Source organism: Hipposideros armiger, unplaced genomic scaffold (genome assembly GCF_001890085.2).
Source record: "Hipposideros armiger isolate ML-2016 unplaced genomic scaffold, ASM189008v1 scaffold_724, whole genome shotgun sequence".
NCBI lineage: Eukaryota > Metazoa > Chordata > Mammalia > Chiroptera > Hipposideridae > Hipposideros > Hipposideros armiger.
Genome location: NW_017732074.1, coordinates 623,088 through 630,869, shown reverse-complemented (window position 1 = coordinate 630,869; position 7,782 = coordinate 623,088). Strand labels below are relative to the sequence as shown.

At 38.3% G+C, this 7,782-nt stretch overlaps 1 protein-coding gene across 1 annotated transcript in view; it reads left to right on the top strand.

Annotated features, from left to right (window-relative positions):
- Nucleotides 1–1,343: 1,343 nt before the first annotated feature.
- The window catches only part of EMC7 (ER membrane protein complex subunit 7), a 17,357-nt gene continuing 10,918 nt past the window's right edge, over nt 1,344–7,782 (top strand). Inside the window, exons 1-2 of the mRNA XM_019627209.1 lie at nt 1,344–1,662; nt 6,022–6,141. Of these exons, the coding sequence (XP_019482754.1) occupies nt 1,427–1,662; nt 6,022–6,141 (356 nt within the window). The 5' untranslated portion in view covers nt 1,344–1,426. The remainder of the gene's footprint in view (nt 1,663–6,021; nt 6,142–7,782) is intronic.

Genomic DNA, 7,782 nt, shown 5'->3' with positions numbered 1-7,782 from the left:
CAGTAGGCTTCCTTTTTGTTTTATTGATGGTTTCCTTTGTTGTGCAAAAAACTTTTGAGTTTGATGTAGTCCCATATGTTCATTTTTTCTTTTACTTCCCTTGCCCGTGGGGATGTATCAGTAAAAATATTGCTCATGGTAATGTCTGCAAATTTAGTCCCTATATTTTCTTCTAGGAGTTGTATGGTTCCAGGTCTTACCTTTGTCTTTAATCCATTTTGAATTTGTTCTTGTATATGGCATAAGGAGGTGGTCCAGTTTTTCTTGCATGTGTCAGTCCAATTTTCCTAGCACCACTTATTAAATAGACTATCTTTACCCCAATGTAAATTCTTGCTTCCATTGTCATAGACTAACTGCCCATATATGCATGGATTTATTTCTGGGCTCTCTATTCTGTTCCATTGATCTATGTGCCTGTTTTTATGCCAGTACCATACTGTTTTGATTACTGTAGCGCTGTAGAACTTTTTAATGTCTGGTAGCATGATACTCCCGACTTTGTTCTTATTTCTCAGGATTGCTGTGGTTATTCAGGGTCTTTTATGGTTCCATATAAATTTTAGGATTATATTTTCTATTTCTGTGAAAAATGCCCTAGGTAGTTTGATAGGAATTGCATTGAATCTATATATTGTTTTAGGCAGTATGGACATTTTAACTATATTAATTCTTCCTATCCATGAGCATGGTAGGTGTTTCTATTTATTTGTATCTTCTTTTATTTCTTTCTTCAGTGTCTCATAATTTTCTGAGTACAGGTCTTTTACTTCTTTGGCTAATTTATTCCTAAGTATTTTATAGTTTTTGAAGCAATTGTAAATGGAACTGTTTTCTTAATTTCACCTTCTGATTGATAGTTTATTATTGGTATATATAAATGCAACTCATTTCTGGATATTGATTTTGTATCCTGCCACCTTATCGAATTTGTCAATCAGTTCCAATAGTTTTTTGATCCAGCTATTTTCTATGCAGAGATATCACCTCTTTTGAACACACAAACGGGGGTCTTTTCATCTCATAATTCTTGGAGAATCTCTGTTTTTTTAAACGCTCTCCTCTGGATCTCATTTGCAGACACTACTACACTAGTCCCTCTCAGTCTTATCATCTTTTACTCCCTGGAGGTCCTCTACCTCCGTGGTTGCCACAGCAACACACACACATCACTTTCGCTTTGCTGGAGGCCCCTATCACTTGACAGGCTCCTCAGACAGACTTCCAAACCCGAGCGCGGGGTACTTCCGCCTCATTTTCGGCTCGCAAGTTGATTGGCAGACGATTCCTATCCTCCGGTTTGAGCCAACAGCTCGCGCCAGAACCCGGCGAGCAGTGATGACGACACCGGCCGGAGGCGGTGGCAGAGCCTGGGAGATGGGGAGGGCTTCCGGGGCTGCCGGCCGAACCGCTGAGAGCTGCTGTCATGGCGGCTACTCTGTGGGGCTTCTTCTCCGCCCTTCTGCTGCTGCTGCTAGCAGGGGATGCCCAGAGCTCGGAGGTGCCCGGGGCTTCTGCCGAGGGGTCGGGAGGGGTGGGGGTGGGCACAGGAGATCGCTTCAAGATTGAAGGGCGTGCGGTTGTTCCAGGCGTGAAGCCCCAGGACTGGATCTCGGCGGCCCGAGTGCTGGTAGACGGAGAAGAGCACGTCGGCTTCCTCAAGTGAGCATCCTGAGGGCAGCGAGAGAGCGGTTGGGATGGGAGCCCGAGGGGACTCCCCCCTGGGACAGCTAAGTGTCAAGCCCTGACGGCGTCGTCGTCGGAGGGTGAAGGGGCGGGCGCCGCTAGCGGTCTGTGCGGGGAGACCTTGGGAGGCAGTCGGACGTTTTCCCTTCCCGGTGCCGTACCTCAGAAATGTGGAGAGCAGGTGCCCGCCCCAAGGCCGGAGCGGTGGGGTCAGTTATCTTACACTCCATTTTGGTCCTGTATGGGGACGACCACTCCTGGACCCTAGGGACGGCTGGACCCCTTATTTCTCTCTTGCTGAATTCTTCCCTTTGCATCTCATCTTGTTTCCCTGGAATCTGGTCGGTTTTTTTGCATTCATTTCAGTGTTTTGGTAGCTTGACGTTGTGTGGAAAGATGCTAAGCAAGTGGGAATTCTCAAATCCCAAAGGGCTTCTAATGATGACATAGATTGGGAGACTAATTTTACTGCTTCTAAAATTAATGCGCCCCGAAGTCCCTAATCTAAACATCTCTCCCTCGCTCCCCCCCCCCCCCGACCCAGGTGGGATTGTTCTTTTTTACACTTGAATTCATCGAGAGATTTGCAACATCTCACTTGGCTTTTATGTGAGACTAGAATTTTTCTGCGTTGCTTACATGCATCTGTTCTTTCTAGCTATTAGTAGAAATGGGATTTCAGCCTATATTAAAAGACGTGTTGAATTTATTAGCACTCTTGTTTTGCAGCAGCCTGCTTTTCAGATGTCTGGGCACAATTATGAGCTGTTTTAAGTCTTTCAATCGCTGCTTGCAAAGTGCAGCTGCGAACTGAAAGAAAATATTCAGGCAAGGAAGTGTTTCAGTAGTGGATTTGTACACCAGTAGGTGGTATCTGAAAACCAGATAGCTTAAATGTGGACATTTACTTCTAAATATGATTTGCAAATATTCAGATCAACCAGGTGCCTTTGAATGAGAATTTTAACAGATTAAAAATGACAAAAATTATTTTACAATAACTAAAGCCATTATTTTAATGCTAATTGTCATTAAAAATCTGGCATTAGGGCATTCTTTAGGGTTTACCCTAATTAATGATAAAGGTCTTGTTTAGCTTTGAAAAATTAACCCGAATTGAACATTTGACCTTGTTTTTCTCTTCTGCCATATACAATTCTTTTAAAAAGCATGTATTACTTTTATTTTAAAATAATATGTAAATAATATGTTTATTGGAGAAAATATAAATAAGAAAGTAGAGATAAGAACTTTTAACATTTTATTTTTTCCAGCCTTTTTGGAATCACATGATATATATATATATATATATATATATATATATATATATACACACACACACACACACACACACGTGTGCTTTATTATAAGGAAAATTTAAATATAACCAACAATACTGAAAATAATGTAACTGGCATTTACAGCCTTGGTCAGAGTTCTTTATTAAACAGGCCTATATTTTTAATAGTAAAATACAATATACAGTAGTTTGTAACCTTTTTTTGCTTAATATTTGTGAGCAGCTTCTGTTACCATTTTATATTCTTCTATTTGTGTATGAAAGGTTGATTAAGAATTAGTATAGGAGCTTATGGTGGCAAACTTGTTGGAAAAGGGTTAAGTAATTTGTCTTACACATTTTATGTATAACTAGCATGCAATTTTGACTTATATTTATGCTTATTGGAGGTGGCTTGGGACTTGGCTAATGGGGATGACAGTTTTTTTTTCCATTCTATTTTTATTTTTTATTATATTATGTGTCAGGTGTACAAAACAATATAATGAGTAGACATTTACACCCCTCACAAAGTCATAACCCCCCCACCAAGTCTACTACCCCTCTGACATTGTATATAGCTGTTACAGAACCATTGACTATATTCCCTATACTGTACCTTACATCCCGTGACCATATATGTACATGTGTGTATGTGTGTTTTTGTATATATATATATATACATATATATATATATATATATATATACAAAATACATACATAAACACATATATATATAATTATAGCTGATATTCAGTATTATTCTACTTCATCTTCGGGTGTACAGTGCAGTGGTCAGGGATGGAGATGAGAATTTTGACTGAGGACTTCCATGCCACTTCTTGCTTTTATCACCATGTATATAAACCATAATTTTTTTTAAAGATTTTATTGGGGAATTGGGGGAGGGGAACAGACAAGTTACTGTCCTTTTGTTCTTCAGTCTAGTTGTGGAGGACGTTGCTTCACTGGCCCATGTTGGTATTATCATTGCACTCTTCCTGAGTGAGGCTGATTGGTTGCTGGACACTGGACAGCCACTCACAGCGGCTCTTGGCAGCTCACACTGGCTGCCAGCCACTCATGCCGGCTGCCAGCCAGCCACGGTAGCTTATGACAGCCCACTGTGGCTTCACTGCAGCCTACACCATTGCCAGCGACTCATGGCAGCCCAGCTCCAGGTCGAGCTGTTGTTCACCATCTTAGCTGTAGAGGGTGCAGTGTCACTGGCCCTCATGTGGGAACCAAACCGGGGCCCTGCTGCTCAGAGCAGGTGTCCCAAGCCAACTCTTAACCAACGAGCCACTCAGCTGGCCCTATACAAACCATAATTTATTTAATCAGTCCTCTGTTTTGGGGGTATTTAGGTAGTTTTCAGTTTTGTGACATAATGAGATTCTGTACTATATTTTTTTTGAAGTTTTTATTATGAAAAATTACAGACATACACTAAAATAAACAACAGCTTAGTGAATCCTTAGGTACCCATCACAATTTACTGTTTTATTTCATGTCTCCTCTGCACTTCGTTTATTTTTTTTCTGGACAATTTAAAGATGATCTTAAACATAATATGATTTTACTTGTAAAAATTATTTTGTATTTCTAAAAGATAAAACCTTAAATAAATAACAATGCCATTTCTGATTCAACAAAATTAATAATGTTCCCTACTTTTCTTAACGTTTTTATGTAATTGTCCTTTCAAATCAGGAGCCAACCTTTAATAGTATAAAAGGCCTACATTTTGTAGTGTACATATTTAAAGCCAAGTTCAAAAATTTCATTATAATATTTTTGTGTTATATTTCTAAAGTAAAATATGTACCTTAGGATGAACAATCTCTTTGTTTTTTCTTTAGGCAATTGCTTCTGCTATTATTCGTAACTTTGTTTTTCTCTGGACCTAGAAAAACGTTTTGAAATTCATTCAGTTAGGGTCCCTACTCAAGGCTGTCATCACCTCTAACCCTGAAGGAAGGGAAGTAAAGTTACTAAAACCTAGAAGGGAAGAAAAGACTGCCTGGAGAGGAGCTGTGTCCCTTGATACAGCCAGTCAGAGGTGAAAGTGAGAGGACTGGAAGAGAAATATATTAAGCTCATTTTCTTCTCTTCCTCCAATGTGCATAAAGAAGGGTGGAGAGTGGTTCTGAAGGGCAAACGGAAGACATCCAATTCAGGAATAAATTAGCTTGGTGTTTACATTTCAATTCTGTTTTAGTTTAATGTGTTCTTTGAAATAGTAAGGAACACCTTCTCTTTTTAGTAAATATTGTGGATTTGGCAGAGTCAGTCATTCCTTTTAACTGTGAAAGAGCCCAATGATTTAAGAAGCATTGTTTTAAAATATTATGATTCTGGGAATTCTCTGATAAAGTTGGTCCTTTTAGAATCATTTATTTTCCTGAAACAGAAACTTTTTCCTTAGAATGGCAGTTGCTTTTATCAAAACAAATTAATTTTGGTCTTGAACAATAAAATTATCAGCTCTTGATGGGATGGTTTTCTAAGTCCAGAAGGTTTAGAAGAAATCGGTTAGGAAAAGATAGATGGTTTTAACTAGAATAACAGAACGAAAGAAAAACAACGAAGTGCATATTAAAACTAGAAAAAAAGCCATTTTAGTTAAGAAATTGTTGGAGGGTGTTGGCAAAATTGGAACTACTCGCATTGTAGTAATAATGTTTATTGATGCTTCCTTTGAATGAAGGCATGGCTTCAAAATAGGAACTGTGCTTCTGTCACCTGTTTTCTCTATCCCTCAGAAGGAATAGGAGTATGTTCTATGTCAGGGTTTTTTTCTATGGAGTGTCTGAGGTATTTTCATAACCCTTTCAGTATAATTATGGAAATTGAAGTATGGGGCAACTCTTGCTAGTTTTGGGTTTTTTTTGTTTTGTTTTGTTTTGGTTTTTTTGATAATTTCTCTGTCATTCTTGGGAGAGTTGATTTGGGAGTTAACGGTTATTTTAAACGTAAGAAACATAAGATTTAAAACATAAGAAAACAATAAGCTATTGATCAGAAGTGACTAAATATGGTTTTTATTTTTCCAGGACAGATGGGAGTTTTGTGGTTCATGATATACCTTCTGGGTCTTATGTCGTGGAAGTTATATCTCCTGCTTACAGGTTTGATCCCGTCCGAGTGGATATCACTTCAAAAGGAAAAATGAGGTGCGAGCACTTGATTCAATTTTTGCCAAAGTTTAGCCTACTGAATACTTTATTATATATTCCTTTTAGAATTTATAGTTAAGGTTGAAAAGTTTTTAATTTAAACTTGCAGGTAACCCTTAAAACATTTAAAATATTTAGAAATTTCCATAGTTTTTCCTTTCTGGAATGTTTAGTATGCAATAGAAATTTAGTATTTTTTTGGAAAACAATAGATTGCATTGTGAGGCTCATGATAAGAAAAAGAAAAAGAAAAGCACAGTATTAGAAGCTGGAAGACTAGGAAAAAATTTCAGAATTTCTAAGTACATGAACACGTGCTTTGAAGTTGGGGTGAAAAGAATTTTGGACTAATTCAGGCTGTGAGTATGGAATACCACAAACCCATTTACCATTGGAACTGGTTGGGTAGGTGTCCACAGTGTTCAGATTCAGCCTTTTATTATAACCCCCAACTTACTTATTATTATTTTTAAAAGATTTTATTGGGTAATTGGGTAAGGGGAACAGTGTTGGGGAATTGGGGAAGGGGAACAGACAAGTTGTTGTCCTTCAGTCTTAGTTGTGGAGGGTGCAGCTAGCTCAGCTCCAAGTCTAGTCGCCACCCAGCCACCCATTGGCAGCTCAGCGACAGCTCAGCTCGGGTGCAGCTTACTGGCCCATGTGGAAATCAAACTGGTGACCCTGTTGCTCAGAGCTCGAGCTCTTAACCAACTGAGCCACTTGGCTGGCCCCCCAACTTAGTTATTTTTTATTGTGGCCTGCTAATAGTTATTTGTTGTGGTCTAATCTGACCAGGAAGTATACGAAACAATTTTATTTATTTGTTTTTTTCTAGCTTTATTGAGGTATAATGAGCAAATATGAAACAGTTTTAACTGGTAATGTATCTTCTTTGTTTGAGCCGTCACAAAATTATGCCGTATTGCTGTAATAAAGCATGGGTCATGCAAAGGCAAAAATAATTTTGGGATTGGAGGAGCTGTATGTTATTACTGACCTTTTCGGTACGTGCCAAGCCTATTTCGGTTGATGTGTAGGTGCTCCAGATTAAGCTGATAATAGAGATATGTTCAGTTAGTCCCATAATACGTATAGTTGAGTTAGTATTTACTCCTAAGATGTTTTCCTTTTTTCTTTCTTTTTTTTTTAACATTGGAAGTTTTTAAAGTGTAATGCTTATGTAAATATGCTATAATTCAAATACAGTAACACATACAGCTGTCTCATCCTTTATATCAGCTGTATATTTTCCAAATGATGGATTTGCCATCATTTTTATAACCAGCTCCTACTGATGGACAGATAGGGTTTTCTTCTCTTTTAGCACAAATAGTGAACAGAGACAGTTATTCTGTGGTAATTTAAGTTATTAATATTATCATGAAACCAATATCATGATGGACTAAAAATACTCATATATTTTTTAGAAACACATTACTTTTCCCCTCTTTTTTTTTTTTTTTTTTTTTAAAGACTTTTATTTGGGAATTGGTGGATGGGAACAGCGCTGGGGAATTGGGAAAAGGGGAACAGACAAGTTGCTGTCCTTTTGTTCTTCAGTATAGTTGTGGAGGACGTTGCTTCACTGGCCCAAGTTGGCACCATCATTGCGCTCTTCCCGGTCGAGGCAGATCAGTC